At 42.7% G+C, this 17,807-nt stretch overlaps 1 protein-coding gene across 1 annotated transcript; it reads left to right on the forward strand.

Annotated features, from left to right (window-relative positions):
- Window positions 1-1,051: 1,051 nt before the first annotated feature.
- On the forward strand, window positions 1,052-16,696 carry vps41 (VPS41 subunit of HOPS complex). Its single transcript, XM_021562937.2, has 28 exons — window positions 1,052-1,258; window positions 1,583-1,621; window positions 3,332-3,439; window positions 4,919-4,996; window positions 5,092-5,166; window positions 6,538-6,600; window positions 6,735-6,800; window positions 9,546-9,665; window positions 9,892-10,105; window positions 10,217-10,314; window positions 10,426-10,555; window positions 10,687-10,802; window positions 11,004-11,060; window positions 11,360-11,421; window positions 11,563-11,644; window positions 12,125-12,217; window positions 12,358-12,485; window positions 12,622-12,766; window positions 13,079-13,120; window positions 13,318-13,368; window positions 13,522-13,659; window positions 13,804-13,858; window positions 14,012-14,152; window positions 15,020-15,156; window positions 15,259-15,358; window positions 15,441-15,485; window positions 16,182-16,261; window positions 16,368-16,696. The coding sequence occupies exons 1-28, from the start codon at window positions 1,238-1,240 to the stop codon at window positions 16,446-16,448; spliced, it is 2,565 nt and encodes an 854-aa protein (XP_021418612.2). The 5' UTR covers window positions 1,052-1,237; the 3' UTR covers window positions 16,449-16,696.
- The last annotated feature ends 1,111 nt before the right edge of the window (window positions 16,697-17,807 follow it).

Consider the following 17,807-nt stretch of genomic DNA (forward strand, 5'->3'; position numbering starts at 1 on the left):
GTGTACTTATGAGGTGCTTTTAAGGCAAGGTGACAACAAATGTTCCTTCTCTGATACCTGCAGGGCCAAAGCCTCTCGTGTTCACAGTAGACCAGCATGGAGTATTGATTTGTCCAGAATCACTCAGATCTGAGAGAAATGTGTTGATTGTTTCCCAGCAGGTCCCTCTTCTAGTGATGCGGTGGAATAGAAGAAGTAAGAGGCAAAGCCATCTCTGCCAAGATGCAGCTCGATTTAAGGGGTTGGGCCCTAGTGATATAGAGGTTAAAAAGGCATACCACAGCCACAGCATACACAGGTAAAGTTTTCACTTCCTCACCTCGAAAGATGGAAGACCAATGATAGTCTGATAGTCTTGATATCACACCCATACCTGTATTCGACATTACAGAGCACAAGTATTTTAGTTTAATACATTGGGGGAATTAAGCCCTATATATGACTATTTGTATTAGACAATTTTCAGTATTATAGAATTAAAGGAATGGGGGATACCTACTCAGTTGTACAACTGAATGCATTCAACTGAAATGTCTGTTCCGCATTTAACCCAACCCCTCTGAATCAGAGGTGGGGGGCTGCCATAATCGACATCCACGTCTCGGCGGCCGGGGAACAGTGGGTTAACTGCCTTGCTCAGGGGAAGAACTACATCTTCTTTTAGTAGTAGTAGTAGTAGTAGAAGAAGAAGAAGAAGAAAAAGAAGAAGAATTGCAGCAGCCATACAGATGTTGTAGTAATAGCAGCAGCAAATATGTGGTTGCAGTAGGCTATGCAGTGGTTCTCAAACCACTTTTCGAGTCCCCCAGACATTTCACAGTTGTGTTGTAGCCATGAGCTAGCTCACCTGATTCAAGTAGTCAAGGGCTTGACAATTAGTTGACAAGATGGATCAAATGTGCTAGCTCTGGAATGGTTAAATACATGGAATGGCTGGGGATCACTGAGCCGAGGTTTGAGAACTACTGGGCTAGTAAAGACTGGAGGAGGTGCAGTCCATTTGGCAACAAAAAACTCTGAGACCCATAATGCCACACGTTTCTGGTTTCTGTCTTCTGTCATGTGATTTTTTCTTTTGACTGGCACAGTTACGTTTGTCAACAAGGGGCTGCTTTGTGAATACACTGGTATTTGGTGAATTCGTTCAGTTTTCTTTTGAGCAACATTAGCTCAATATCTAAATTGACTAATGGACAGTTGCAAATAGAACGCTGTTTTGCTTTCTCTTCCAATCATCATGGCAGAAGTAGAGGAGAAGGTAAGCCTCATATTGTCTGTCTGACATTACAGCAATGTTTTGCAGTCAATTCGACAATCGACTTTATCTTCATGTATCGGTTTTCCAGGAAATAATTCAAAAATGTAAATGGTTTAATTGCATTTGCGACCTCGTGTGCAATCATGCATTGTAATCGAGAATGCCTGGACATGGCTAAACAATGTAAACAAAGACAACATAACACTTAACAGTATTTTCCTAGCTAGCCACTCTTGTACTCTTGCTCTATTATGTATGTAATGAGTTTGCTCTAGCAGATTGTAAAGGCTTGCCCCTGTTCATTAATAAACACGTGTAATTTAGGGCAGGAAACCAAGTGAAGAATCCACAGATGAGTCTGAGGTAAGTGTTGTGTGCAAACAATAAGACATTTCATTAATTTAGGCTGAAGTAACTGTAGCAAACTTCTATGCTGCCTGCATTGATGCTATCCCAACCTGTAAACATAATACAACAACCTCTTATTTTACAGAAAAAAAACCCGGCAGATTTAGAGAAATGTTCTCATGCAATTTTCTGGATGTTTTCATGTTGTGAAAAAAAAGTCTGGATCAACAGCAGAATATACCATGTCTGACTATGTCAGAGATGCATGCAGTTGTGAAATACACTGTTGCAACAAACATTTAGATTTTTTGGATATGTTTTATAACATCCAGCTCCTTTAATTTTGTGTCTGTGAAGCGCTAAATCAAATATAGCATGCCAGACTGCTAGGGTGACGAGCAGCCTGTCTCTAAATGATACAGAGAATGAAATGTCAGGAATAGCCAGTACATTGAACAATTCCATCCCTACTCCCCAAAAGGGGAGGGGAGGGGGGGGAAATCTCAACCAGTAAATGAAAAGTCTGCTGCCCCCCTATCACCAGTCCACAAACAGAATCCACTCTACTACTTTAACACACAAACACTGACAGGCATCAACAACAAACAAAAAAGCACCTGGGACTGCATGATTGTATGTCCCCTTTGAATTGTTACAAGGCCCTGTTTATTTAGTTATTGTGTTGTAGCTTGCCCGTTTGCTATTCGCCTGACTCTGACGCTGGGTTGTCAGCAGACAACACTCGATGAAGGCAGTGAGAGGGCAGCCGGTGTGTTTAAGGCTTTGCCAGAGATTACTAGATAGGAACCAAGTAACATGCTCCCACCAGTCTCTTGGCCCATGCTCCGTTCACTCAATTTTCTCCCCTCGTGGGTTGTTGAAATATACATTTTCTGTCAGACTCCTAATTTAGCATGCCCTACTGAATATTTATTAATTGAAAAATGTGTTCATGTGGTAGAGCCTCATCAGCCTAAAAAAAAAGAAAAGGAAACTTACCACACTAACAAAAGTCTGCAAAACAGTGCATGTCGTCTCTGTATGGGGCACGAGTTTGTTGTTGTTCTGTGTTATGGCTCTGTAAACCGTGACAAATGCCCATGCATTAGAAATTTCACAATGGGAATAAACAGGAAATAGACATGGTGTGGTGTGGAGTGGGAAAGGATGGTTCTTGGAAATGACATTCTCTCCACACATTGCCAGCCCTCACCTTCTCCCATAGTGCTCATAAAAGCAGTCTTTGTTTTGTGTTGATGCACCATATAGGCGGCCACAGTCTGTGCAGCATTGGTTATAAACTGGGTTATGGGGAATATTCAGGCTGTGACCGCAAATGTACACAGGAGAATATGGCAGCAGTGCATATTCTCTGGATTCTAGGGAGGGCTGTAATCCATTTCAGTTCCTGGGACAGTGTGTGAAGCAGGCAGTAGAGAGGTTGGATGATCTGGTTACAGGTGGAGAGTTGACTGACCTTTGCATTTGTGTGACTGTGTATATCTAGAATCATTTACCTTGCTGATAAGGGAGTGAATTTTGAATGAGATGTATTGAATTCCCTACCTTGCTGATAGGGAGTGGGAATGGAAATTCTATAAATTCCATACAAAATTCCTATTCCCTGTCAGCAAGGTAAATGCATGAATCTGTGCCAGTGTAATAATCTGTATATTATAGATGAATCATGTTGTATTGTTTCAACTAAATCCCTATTTAAACTAGGAGGAGGACAGTGTGGAGGAGCCTAAGCTGAAGTATGAACGATTGGCCAATGGGGTGACTGAAATTCTCCAAAAGGATGCTGCCAGCTGTATGACTGTCCATGATAAGGTACAGATCCTAACCAACCAGGGCTCTTCAGGCTAAACTAAAATAGATTTTCAAATGTAATTGTTTGTGCACATTTGATATATATTCAACATTGATTGGCATTCTCTCTGTAAAGTATGGAGAGGCAGGCCACCACACATTAGCGGCCACCAGCCATTGTCATTTTCCCTTGTTCCATTTCATCCATCTTTTCGCTCCCCTCTTCTCTTTTTGAATGTTGATATTTTTCAGTGGGCCACTCTGAGCTGGATGGCTAATCGTCATGGCACCGAGTGCACTCATGCACGCCTGGACAGAGGACGAGTCATACCTGGTTCTGTCTGCTCACCTGATGTTTTATTAGCCACTATTGATTTTCATTTATTTATTTTTACTTTGAGGATTTTCTTCCCCTTTTTCTCCCTCTTTCATCCTACAAAAAAAAGCAAGTGTGTCAGAGTGAGAGACGAGACATTGCTGTGCTGAAATGCCAGATTTGATCTGACTCTCTTTCTTACCAGTGTTTTTGTGCTTGTGTACCTCTTGCCGGCTACAGTACCTGCACTGTCACACAGACCCCCGACTCAGACAACCCCCAGCACCTTCAAAACCACCAACACCCCGCATTGCCTGATGTTGCCTCATATTTTAAGTGCCTGAATTGGGATTTAATTTGAACAATTCCGTTCTGATAAATCCTTTTAAAAGTCACTCCGCCTCGCAAGGTTGACCCCTTTATTTATTTATTTTTGGTTATTTTATTTGGGGAGATTGCAGGGGCTCTGTCTGACATGCTCAGCTGTGCCTGTAAATATAAGCATTTCATTACAGACTGCACTGAAGCATGGTGGGCTCACTGCACACGCAGGCCTGGGGAGGGAGGGAGGGATTAGGGGGAGGGTCTGAAGCTGGGCCTGGGTGGAAAAGCGCACACTTAATCTAATGCCAAAAAGGTACCCAGTTTTTATAATTTCTTGTCCCAGCGGACCTACACACACACACACTCTCTCTCACACACATACTCAAACACACTCTCACACACATACTCAAACACACTCTCACACACATACTCAAAACACACTCTCACACACATACTCTCATACGTGGCAGAAGCAGGAAACATGGGGAACCAGTTTCTGCTCTGTAGAAAATAATAGCTTTACGGTGGGCAGGAGAGGCGGTGGTTGGGTTGTTGGCGACGCGAGGAGAAGCCAGATGTACAGTGCATTTATTATGTTTAACCCTTTTAATTTGAGAGACAAAAATACCATTTCACACTGTCTGCTTTAATAAATAGGGTTTTCCCTCCCCCTGTAATTTCACAGTTTTTGCCCCAGAGCAAACGGATTCCACCCCACTCTACCCGCCTCCCTCAGCTACGCTAGACAGGGTGCATTTTTAATCCTCTTGCCACAGCTTTCGTCAGTATAACATTTTTGCTAAAATCTTGGATTGTTCCCAGGTGTCTTAAAGATTAATCTCAGGTTCATTCCATTTCAGTTCCTTGCGCTGGGCACTCACTTTGGGAAAGTTTTCCTTCTGGACATCCAAGGCAATGTGACTCAGAAGTTTGAAATTGTAAGTACTCCACACAATCCCAAAAGAGTCACTTGCTCTCTGCCTCAGAACTTTCCCAGTCATTTAGTGTCAATGTTGTTGTGGTCTCTCCTCAGAGTCCAGTGAGGATCAACCAGATCAGCCTAGATGAGAGCGGAGAGCATGTTGGGATCTGCTCTGAGGACGGCAAGGTGAGAGCTCTCTGCTCAGAACTGGTGGCCATAAAGGAGGGCTGCGTCCTAAATGGCACCCTATTCCTATATAGCCCGCAGGGCTCTGGTCAAAAGTAGTGCACTATGTAAGACAGGGGTAGGCAACCCTGATCCTGGAGTGCCGCAAGCACTTCGTGTTTGTGATTTTTCCCGATCTGGAAGATCAGGTGTGTTGAATTTAGGCAATCACTGAACTGATCAATTAGCTCAGATGGTCAGGTGTGGTGCCTAGTTGGAACAAGATCCTGTGGCACTCCAGGAAAAGCATTGCCTACCGCTGATATAGGGAATAGGATGCCATTTGGGATGCATCCTAGATTTCTGCACCGTCATTAGGTGGTATGCATGACACATTCTGACATTCAACATCACTTTCCACATATCCCATGCAATTATACAATTTAATGAACTCATATCATTCATATTTAGGATTTAATAGAACCTGTTACCTGGAGAAAAGTCATTTAGATATCTGTGCCCAATTTCTCAAAGAGGATTTACAAACCAGAAGCTATGTCTTCCTCATACCTGTTTACTTTCATAAATCTACACATTTCTAGGGATTCTGAACAAGCACATGTTCGTGCTCGTGTTGTGAGGGGAACGACTCTCCCATCCATCTGCCTGTCAGTCATCAGATCTCTATGGATACCCTGTCAGTGTTCTCTGCCTTGTTGTTATCTCTCCTCTCCTGATCATTATTACCATCCTTCATGGATCCTGCAGTCCAGATGTGCTCTCTGATATCGCCCCCTCACACGCACTCCAGCAGCAAAACAAGATCTTGTCGACACCGAAAGTGGCGCCGACAATTAAAATTGCCGCCACCGCAGTTGTTCATCCTCGACCAATTCAGTTTGCCGTTAATCCATGTCAATCCTTTCAGATAATCCAGAATCATCTATGCGATTCAAGATGGAGAGTGCAAAGGCCGTGATGTTGTTTATGTTTGCCTTTTTTTGACTCGTGGACAGTCGAGCTGTGGTACAGTATAATTGTTGCATTAGATATTGCTGTAGCTACGCTAACTGCGGCTGTGGTAAAAACCTGGTATCAAAGCACCGGAGGGTTCAGTGAATCAACCTGTCCACTAATTGGTGACCCGGCAGATGGCTATCAGTGATCCAATCAAAGTCTTACTGTCCAGAACTCCCCCTTCATACACAACAGTGACTCTGTAACTCTCAGACTGCTCCCAGACAGCTGCAGACAGACATTAATTAGGGACAGAGATGTATTTTGCCAAAGGCCCTGGTCTATTCAATGAACCCTGTAACTAGGTTGGAGGAACAAGTTGGAAAAACATTTCTTGTCATCCTTTCTTGTCATTCTATCATGTCTTTATTGCAGGTTCAAGTGTTTGGACTCTACACAAGGGAAGGCTTCCATGAGAACTTTGACTGTCCTGTCAAAGTAAGCAGATTTCAATATTCTTTTGACTTCATACTTTTATGACAAGTTGAGAGCATATGTACCGGGTGGTATAATAATAGCCCACACCATAACTTGTATGCGTTCTAAATGGATCTAATTCCCATATTCTCCAGGTGGTGGCGTTACACCCTCGGTTCAGCAGTTCAAACTACAAACAATTTGTCACTGGAGGCAACAAGGTGAGATTGAAAGGGATTTTTCAATGTGGGTACAGTATACAACCCATCTCAACAGTGTTAGCAGGAGTGTAGTTGAAAACTGTTGCGTATTAGCTAATGTGGACAGAACTCTATATTCATGTTTTAGTTAACAAATATTCAGCATAAATTAGCCTTTGTTTTTCAAAAATTGTTCTTGTGAAACAGATTCACTTGACCCCCCCCCCCTGTGCTTGGTTGATGGCTGTGCACACACAGGCCTTTGTTGACTGGTGTGAAAGCCTCCTACTTTCCCCTGTCTCTCGTCTGGAGTGCACTCCGGGGCAAGCGGCCCATTTTCACAAAGTGCTGCTCGCTCAACAGTGTTTGAAAGGCAGTGCTTCACAAGCACACCAAATAGATGTCATTATCAGGAGGACCCATAGTCTTAGGGTCCCGGGTAGGCTGACACAGCAGTCTCTTCTCTAACATACCCATAAATGTGTCTCAGATTCAGAAAACACTTTATGTTAGGTACTAATGTTCCCTTTCCATTGCCAAAGACTGCAGTCTGCCGCAACACCACTTAGTGCAAATGACACAACAGACAAAAAAATCTGTACAGTACGGGACAATCCCCCCCAACAACACTGGAGAAAAAAGTTATATACATACTGTCCTGTCTTTGGCTTTGCTGGATTAAGTGATATGACATGCTATTCTATAAAATAATTTCTCCGTCATCAATATTACCTGATTGAGCTAATCATGTAAATGTAATTAACTAGAGAGTCGGGGCACCACAAAATAATATTTATAGAGCTGTTATCTTCCGAATAACCTCTTAAAGACCTAGTAATATTTTGCATCAATAGCAGTCAATATTAATCGTCATCTTAATTCAGTCTCATCTGAAAGTTGTACATTCTTGGTTATCTGCACGAACCCTGGCTAACAAGTTGAACCAGCAATAAAAAATTGGGTTTAATTATTTCTTTACTAAATACCTAACTAATCACACAGAATTACACAGGTTGGTGGTAGATGGAAGGCCGTGTTGCCCAACAGAGTCCTTTGAAGAATGTCTCTGGTGGTTAATTGGATACGTTGTAGTAACGTCGTTGTGTGATAGACGGGATACTCTGTCTGTTTCTTCCTAACCCTCGTTTGCATCTGCTGTTGCTAACTCAACGGCTAGGTGGTATCACTTCTGTAGTGAATAAGAGTTCAAAGTTCATACCATTCGCAACCAAAGCTCACGCTGATGTTGGCTTCATTCTGTAGTTATTATCTGAACCATTCCGACATCGGACCGTCGTCCTACATCCTCGGAACAGGAGGTTACATTGTCGTCAAGGGCTTATATAGGAAGGGAGAGGAGGGCGTGTTTGAAAAGTTTTATAGCCCATGTCCCTTCACAGGGGCGGGCCACTGATTGAGCAGAGCCCTATCTTATGAAAACCCAAATCTCAAATTTTAGAAGCTTAAATCACATTTCATCCCATCACGAATAATTTCATATTCAAACATTTAAATTGAACAACAATTCCATGTGAATCTGATAACTCTGATGTGTAGACTTTCCACTGTAGAGTTTGTCATCTTATCATTGATGAGAATGTCTCAGATGACAACCAAACTGACATCATATTCATTAAGTACCACTGCATATGTTCCATTGGTCAGATTACCAGAATATAGGTAATTTCCCCCCAACCTCTGATGTTCCCAGAACCTCTATGTTAACCGAGTGTTTTGCAAATGTAACTTCAGTAGGGTAGAGAGAGGAAAAAGGGGGGAAGAGGTATTTATGACTGTCATAAACCTACACCCCCAGGCCAACGTCATGACAATACCTACAACACTGGAGAAGGTAAAAGTGTTTAAGCTGCTCGGCTTATGAAACGCTCATTGTTAGTGTTATTTTTCCATTTTCTCACAATTGGTACTGATTTCTTCTCTCTCCGTGTGCTCAAGACCCTCCATAAAGCACCCTGTGAGGAAAATCAATAAGCCTCAAATGGAGCCACATCCTGTCAAAGGCAATTCAATTCTGTCTCCACAGTTCTTCCAGTGTCTGTCATATCCTCTCTTTGTGGAGAGAACTGTTAACATTTCCAGACTGTTGAATTAAAGGCCGGGGCTGTCTCCCTCTCGCCGCAACCCCCCCCCCCCCCCTGTTCATAATAACTAAAGGCTATTGTACATCCATCTGTATGACTGTGACACTGAGAGATGCTTTTTATGTATATGGCCTTCTCTGAGGTGAAGCTACAGCCGACTGAAAAGAGGGACTACAGCCATCGTTATGTCTCAAAGCCATTGACGAGAATCAGTGATTCAGAGAAATACCGCGTAGGCCGTCAAACCTACGGAAATAATGAAGTTGTCGAGAATTGATTTTGTCAGTCTTGTACCACAATCTTTCATGCCATCTTTAGTTTACCCTTCCAGTTATTTATTCACATCATGTCATACATAAACATTGATCAGTTAGTTGAATCAGGTAAAGATGGCGTTGAAAGACAATGTCTGTTTTACTTAATATTTACGATAAAGCTCAAGTTGAATACAATCCTCCCACTCTGGGAGACCCACTGACACAACAGACTGTCCTCCTGTCCCTGTGCTCTACTGCCCTCTGTTGGTGGAAATACAAGAACCTCAAACCACTGCTCTAAGGACACGGGTCGCGTGTGCCTGTCTTGAATCCATGGTGGTAAGTTGGATATTAATGGCACGTGGTCCTGATGCGAAATGTTATTTTTTTTATGTTGCTCTCCCAAGCTTCTTCTGTATGAGAGGAACTGGCTGAACCGTTGGAAGACGTCCACTCTGCACGAAGGGGAGGGCACCATCAATAACGTCCAGTGGAGGGCCAATCTCATCGCCTGGGCCAACAATGTGGTAAGGACAGCAGTCAAAGCTTCAGATGCATGGGCTTTACAAGAAACATGGTGGACTTTTTATTGTGTCTGTTTGGAATGATTTTTTTATTATTTTTTTTTTGCATCATACAGCGTGTCATCTTTCAATAGACACCTTGACATGTCTGTCAGAAACATGAAATGCGAAGTGCCTTAGACATGCAAAGACTGAATATACTCTGTTTTTTTGTCTTGGTCTCTTTCAGGGGGTGAAAATCTATGACATCAGCACCAAACAACGAATCACCAACGTCTCACGGGATAACGTCAGCCTGCGGCCGGATATGTACCCATGCAGTCTGTGCTGGAAAGACAACTCCACCCTCATCATCGGCTGGGGCTCCTCCGTTAAGATCTGTGCCGTGAAGGAGAGGGACCACGCGGAGATGAGAGACCTTCCTAGCCGTTATGTGGAAATTGGTGAGGGCGGGGCATGCTAGTCACAGTATTAATGTAACGTCATGTTTTGTGGGGCTTTACTGCAACAGGATGTGGAGGTGATGTGGAGTCGTTTGGGCTTCTCTCTTGCAGTGTCTGCGTTTGAAACCGAGTTCTTCATCAGTGGCCTGGCGCCTCTAGCAGACCAGCTGGTCAACCTGTACTTTGTGAAGGAAAACTCTGACCACGTGGTACTGTTTGGTTAGATACTGTGTGATGGAATGGCTTAAGTGGTCACAGACATGATATTTAAATGTTGATCTGGTCGACATGTTTACGTGTGTGTGTGTGTATTTGATCAGGAGGAGGAGTTTAGAGCGCGGCCTCGTCTGGACATCATCCAGCCTCTCCCAGAGGGCTTTGAGGAGCTCTCATCAGACGCCCTGACCGTCCGCAACTTCCAGGAGAACGAGTGTCGAGACTACCGGCTGGGTGAGTCAGTCAGAAACCTCCCCCCGGCATGCACTACTCCGAGAGACAGTCTGCATTTCCACATTCTAGCTACTTTAACCTACTCTGCAGGATAGATCACATGCTCTGTCCTGTACCCTCGTTGTCAACAGAACATTCTGAGGGAGAATCCCTTTTCTACATCATCAGCCCTAAAGACATTGTGGTGGCCAAAGAGAGAGACCAGGATGACCACATTGACTGGCTGCTGGACAAGAAGAAGTATGAGGTCAGTGTTTTTAAGGATCAAGGATATCAAGCAGACTTGGTATGAGGATTTCAATATTTTTGCTTCGTTGTACAGTATCTTCTCATGTGATCAGTTGAGAGCAGATTTTCAGGAAATGTGTTGCATTGAGATACATATTATAAACCTTATAAGTCATTAGAAGATATGCGTGCTTATAACAGGTAATAATGCATTATACAGGAAGCTCTGATGGCTGCTGAGATCAGCTTCAAGAATGTTAAACGCCATGAAGTCCAGGTACTGTATAGGCATTGGTCATGTTTTATTCGTACCTTGAATAGTGCTATTCACTCTCTATTCTTGCTCCTATTTTACCTACACATGTATTTTACCGGATCCCACTATAAGTCAACCCGCTTTAGCAAATTAACGACGCAAAGGTTAGTAAAGTAACCTTTGTCTTTTCAGTTGGTTGAAATCACATGATACACACAAGATGAAACTACAGAAGATGCAACACTTGATGAAGTTGCAGAAGACACAGTCCATTACTCATGTTTTTTTCCCTAATGGACTTTCTCTTCTGTTCTAATCAGAAAATTGGGATGGCCTACATAAATCACCTGGTGGAGAAGGGTGACTACGACACCGCTGCCAGGTACTACCAGCCTTTTAGTTCTTTCAGTTGTGTTTCTTCTGCAAAATACCAGTACAAGGAGTAGATTAAGTGATTGTTCTCTCTCTCTCGTTCTCTCTCTCTCTCTCTCTCTTGTTCTCTCTCTCGTTCGCTTCAATCCAGGAAGTGTCAGAAGGTGCTGGGGAAAAACATGGAACTCTGGGAGAATGAGGTGTACAGGTTTAAAACCATTGGGCAGTTGAAGGTGAGTCAGTCCACCTTGTGATAGGTCCAGGACAATACCCGTATTCGTGATACTCCCTAGTATCGTGGCAAGGAAATCAAACCCAAAGCAGATTTAACTTTAGGAAAACACCCCTAATGTTGGACACAAACATCATTATGTTGTCATCCAGTCACATGTATTTATTTTCCAAGCTAGAGCACACAATATTTTACATACAGCAGGTTTTAAAGAACCAAAGAGTTTGGTCTGCTTCGTGTTTTCATTTTTGCCATGGAAGAAATATTGCGACACAGGTGTCATCCCGGCCCTAAAAAGTGATAAATCATGGCATTAAAGACTAAGTACTTTTTTAGAAGTAACAATACTCTGTGTTGCCCTCAGTATTAACTGTTGTTGTAAGTATCTCTTTATCATTTTCTCCTCCCCATATATACTCGTATAACTCTCTCTCGTCTCCTTTTGTCCTCCCCGCCTCTCCTCCGGTCTCTGCCTCTCCAGGCCATCAGCCAATACTTGCCCAGAGGGGACCTGCGTCTCAGACCTGCCATATATGAGATGATCTTAAATGAGTTTCTAAAGACGGACTATGAGGTATGTCTGCCTGTTCCTGATGTTATTCTTACTGCCGTGTTGTAGTATTATATCAAGTACTCAAGAAGAACCGAATATAGTTGCAGCAAATATGAACTCATTTACACAGCCTCTCTCTGCAACCTCTCTCTCTCTCCAAGGGCTTTGCCACGTTGATCCGCGAGTGGCCAGGAGAGCTCTACAATAACATGACCGTTGTTCAGGCAGTCGCCGACCACCTCAAGAAGGACCCCACGAACAGCACCCTGCTCACCACACTGGCTGAACTGTGAGTGACTCTCCGCTGGTTTCACAATTTGGATTGACATCACAACCTCTCGATTGTTGCAATGTCCATTTCCCGTTTAAATAAATTGAGAGCGTTTGAAGTGCCACTAAGCTGCGCCTTTGTAATGTCCATGCAGGTATACATATGACCAGCGGTATGACCGAGCCCTGGAGATCTACTTGAGACTGAGGCATAAAGATGTTTACCAGCTGATCCACAAACACAACCTCTTCTCCTCCATAGAAGACAAGATTGTGCTCCTCATGGACTTTGATAAAGAGGTGGGTAGCCGGAACATCATGCATAATCTTTTGAAAAAGTCAACTCCTTGCTGTATCATAGGACCTTGCACCTGTATTGCTGTGTTGTGTATACTTGTCCTTACTTGAATAGTAATATCATCTTGCCTTTTTTTTTTATTTTTTAAGTCTGTCTTTGGAGTGCTTTAAGCTGTGCAAAAGTCATGGAAAACCTTTGCCTTGAGTCATCGTGCCTCGCACACCTCTTAATGCATTTGGATTGGAAGACAACAAAGGTCATAAGTCACTTTGTGTTTATCCCTGTCTGAAGAATGGGTTTATTTGTGTTGTCAGAAAGCTGTCGACATGCTCCTGGATAATGAAGACAAAATATCGGTATGTATACCTTGCTACCCTTGATCTTTCATAGAATTATTATTTATATATATATATATATATATATATATATATATATATATATATATATATATATATATATATATATATATATATATAAAAAAATATATATATATATAAATATATATATATATAAAAAAACTGCTAACCACGTTTCTGTCTTCGATGTGCTACAGACCGAAAGAGTAGTGGAGGAACTCCGGGACAGACCTGAGCTGCTACACATTGTGAGCCACACTTTTTTTCACTAGTCGAGTTATTTTCGTGATTTTAAAGTTTCTCGTTTCCTGTGATAATCTTGATTTGAAAATGGTATGACTTTAATAATGCAGCCCCCCCCCCCCCCCCCCCCCCCCCCCCCCCCCCTCCCCTTCCCTCAGTACTTACACAAACTGTTCAAGAGGGACCACCACAAGGGTCAGCGGTACCATGAGAGACAAATTGGCCTGTATGCTGAGTATGATCGGCCCAACCTGCTGCCATTCCTCAGGGACAGCATCCACTGCCCACTAGAAAAGGTACTTAGAGACACTTTCACACTGCCCGCTCAAATACAAATGTCCATGAAGTACATTTCTTTGAGTTGACATTCATATGATCTTATCAAGTATGTCAGATATATTAGAACCATGATGAATCATCTTACGTGTACAATCCTTCAGGCTCTGGAGATTTGTCAGGAGAGAAACTTTGTGGAGGAGACTGTCTTCCTGCTCAGTAAGTGTCCCCGTACAGTTTATGTTCGTAACGCTCATGAATAAGCCATTTATAAATGGGGGGGCAAGCAAGCTGAACTAAACCACCAGCCAGTCAGGTAATTGACTGCATTTGGTCTGAGGAAACTGACCCACTGTTACTTGCCCCTCATAGGCAGGATGGGGAACTGTAGACGGGCCCTTCAGATGATCATGGAGGAACTGGAGGATGTGGACAAGGCCATAGAGTTTGCTAAGGAGCAGGATGATGTTGAGCTGTGGGAGGATCTCATCTCCTATTCTATTGATAAGCCACGTAAGTCACATGAACACACAAGCACTTTCAAACTAACGTGGTCCAAGCACACCAAGACAGTCGTGAAGAGGGCACAACAAAACCTATTCCCCCTCAGGAGACTGAAAAGATTTGGCATGGATCCTCAGATCCTCAAAAGGTTCTACAGCTGCACCATCGAGAGCATCCCGTTGCATCACTGCCTGGTATGGCAACTGCTCGGCCTCCGACCGCAAGGCACTACAGAGGATGGTGCGAATGACCCAGTACATCACTGGGTCAAGCTTCCTGCCACCCAGGACCTCTACCATGCCCAAAAATTTGGCAAAGACTCCAGCCACCCTAGTCATAGACTGTTCTGTCTGCTACCGCACGGCAAGCGGTACCGGAGTGCCAAGTCTAGGTCCAAGAGGCTTCTAAACTGCTTCTACCCCCAAGCCATAAGACTCCTGAACACCTAATCAAATGGCTACCCAGACTATTTGCATTGTCTCTCCCCCTCTTTTACACCACTGCTTCTCTCTGTTGTTATAATCTATGCATAGTCACTTTAATAACTCTACCTACATGTACATATTACCTCAACTAACTGGTGCCCCCACACATTGACTCTGTACCGGTACCCCCTGTATATAGTCTCGCTATTGTTATTTTACTGCTGCTCTTTAATTACTTGTTACTTTTATTTTTTTTACCCTTATTTTTTTTAACTGCATTGTTGGTTAGGGGCTGTTAAGTAAGCATTTCACTGTAAGGTCTACTACACCTGTTGTATTCGGCGCATGTGACTAATTCAATTAGACTTGGATTTGTTTAAATAAGCAGGTCTACAACATAGTGTTTCCATCACTGTCATTTTAAGTTCCTCTTTGTATCCTCTTTCTCAAGCCTTCATTACTGGTCTCCTTAATAACATTGGGACACATGTGGATCCCATCTTGCTCATCCACCGCATAAAGGAGGGAATGGAGATTCCTAACCTCCGAGATTCTCTAGTCAAGATCCTACATGACTACAACCTGCAGGTCAGAATATCAGCCATCACATATTGCACCTAGAATATCACCGTAACAACAGATGAACAGTCCAGCCTCACCTCTTCTCTTATTTGTTTCTCTGTATCTCAGATCTTGCTGCGGGAGGGCTGTAAGAAAATCTTAGTGGCTGACTCCCTCTCCCTGCTCCAAAAGATGCATAGGTCTCAGATGAGAGGAGTCCGAGTGGATGGTGGGTAGATGGTCAGATTGAATATGTGTTAATGTTTACTGCTTAAGATTGACTTAAACCTTGTTATTGTTGACTTTTTCAGAAGGGAGCATCTGTGAATCCTGTCACACGTCAATATTACCATCAGGTGGGGTTACCTTTAACATTATACAGTATTATGTTTTATATTGTTATACAGTGTCTACACTACAGTATCATAATTGGGACGCTTCTTACCATCATTATATTTTAAGCTGTTCAACACACCTCTATTCAGTAATGGCTCTAGCTAATAAACTCATCTGATGAGGCTTGCTGGGTGGAACTAGATTATTTAATGCTGAATTAGTCTCAGACATCTGTTTGTTATTGAAGAATAACATAAATTGCACAAACTCCAAAGCAAATCAGGGGGAGAAAAGGTTTATTCAGAGAGGACAAATCAAGATGTTATGCTGGGAGGTAGATGATCAGATGTCAGTCTCCCCTGTCCTCAGCTTTTCCCCACCGAACAAAGGAACAGGATGCCATTTATAACCCCCCACCCTAGCCTGGGGTTGCCAATCAGAAGTCCTTGTAGTACAACTTGGCCAATGGCCAAATAACAAGCATCCTGCCCCCGACTTAATGTACAGACCAATGACACTGTGGCACATGCCGCTCTGAGTTCAGGAGTGACGTTCCACAGATCCCAAACAGATGTTGAACTGAAACCCAACTCCTATTTACAATTCGCTATTGACCATTAGTACTCTAGTTTTTAGTCCTCTCATCCTCTGCGTTGTGTATTAATCTTCAAAATATTCTTATACTTCCATTAATGCATTTGCTCCTTTTGCTGTAGATATGGCTCAGAACTTCAGTGTGGCTGTCTTCCACTGCAGACACATGTTCCACAAGGAGTGTTTACCTTCTCTTGGAACAGTAAGTATCTACTCCATCATCTCCCCTTCTCTTTCTAGCTCCATATGGACTTTCAGATAAGAGCAGCAGACTAGGGACTAATATGGCTTTTGCTTTTCACTTTCAGATTCCTGGAGTCCAGTTTTGCAACATCTGCAGTGCAAAGCGGAGAGGACCAGGAAGTGGGATACTGGAGATGAAAAAGTGACAGGAAATGCTCACCTTATCATGCCATCGCTTCGTCTTTCACCAGTTGGGATGAATGGCAGTCTCTGGGTTGATAGATTTGATCTTTCTCCTTTGCTACGGTGTGATCTTCTGAATCAATGCATAATATATCATTATATTAACTGTTACCAAAATAAAATAATAAATGTTGCACTATGACCTCTTGATACACTTCTTGCAATTTGCTTTGGAATCCAAATTCCAAATAAAAGGCTATTGAAATCTCAATGTGTGCTAAAAGTGATCTATGATTTTAACTGTAGCTCATTGAAGAATATATTTGGTCCTACAAGGAAAACATTACTTTTGGTCTTCAGTGACAACACATTTGTCGCTCAGTCGGTAAAGCATGGCACTTGCAACACCACAGGTTGTTGGTTCGATTCCCATTGCGGCAATCGTTAAAATGTATGCATGCATGACTGTAAGTTGCTTTGGATAAAAGCTGTCAGCCTCTTCAAACCTTCCATTCAGAGACTGGCTACCCCTGACCGAAACAGAGGCTGGCAGGAGCAGCCTAAACCAACTGACCATACCAAAGTCGAACTGAATGGTACCCATCCCATATTTCTGCTAATTAATGAATGTCACTTTAAGACCGCAGGACATTTTTGATTTATTAGGAGTTCACAGTGAAGCAAACTGGTTTGCGACTATGACTTCCCATTGTAGCCAATTCAACCGCATAATTATAAAAAAAGATTGGTCAAATTACTCAAGCATAGATTGACATGTTTTTTTCTAATTTGGCACAGAAACTAGAGGCCATGAGTAACTTGGTCAAAAAGAATGGCACCGATTGGCCTATAGGTGGCAGTGTTATAAGCAGTCTCACTTAAACCTTCATATCTGTCACCCTTAGACAATTGAAACTTTGTAGGTGTCTTTTCTCATGCTCAACAAATTTGCCTAAAGGTCCTCAGGATCATAGAGAAGGATAGAGGCCTCTAGTAGCCAGAAGGCAGTGTTAGCATGGGCAGCACCATTGAGGGCTTCCACCATTATAGCGTCTGTGACGGCTATCTTCTTCAAGATTGGCTGATACCTCTTGATGACCAGTTGGACATGACTCCAACAGGGGCCCCAGGGATTAGCCAATGATATTGGAAGTCCCAGACAAAAGATTGAGGTCACTTAGAAATGTCCTTGTTTTCCATGAAAACATACATGAAATGAGTTAGGATGAATAGGAAAAAAATGAAAAAATGAATAGAAAATATAGTCAAGATGTTGACAAGTTTATAAATAATGATTATCTATTTGTGTATATATATGTAGATGTATATGTGTATATATGTATAAATATGTGTGTATATATGTGTGTATTTGTGTATATATA

This window comes from Oncorhynchus mykiss, chromosome 15 (genome assembly GCF_013265735.2).
Source record: "Oncorhynchus mykiss isolate Arlee chromosome 15, USDA_OmykA_1.1, whole genome shotgun sequence".
Taxonomy (NCBI): Eukaryota; Metazoa; Chordata; class Actinopteri; order Salmoniformes; family Salmonidae; genus Oncorhynchus; species Oncorhynchus mykiss.

Excerpts from the sequence above, each read along its gene's own strand:
- vps41 (XM_021562937.2), top strand. The coding sequence starts at position 1,238 with ATGGCAGAAGTAGAGGAGAAG. Across the intron at positions 1,259-1,582 it reads TGGCAGAAGTAGAGGAGAAG|GGCAGGAAACCAAGTGAAGA; the intron begins GTAAGCCTCATA and ends CGTGTAATTTAG. Across the intron at positions 3,440-4,918 it reads GTATGACTGTCCATGATAAG|TTCCTTGCGCTGGGCACTCA; the intron begins GTACAGATCCTA and ends ATTCCATTTCAG.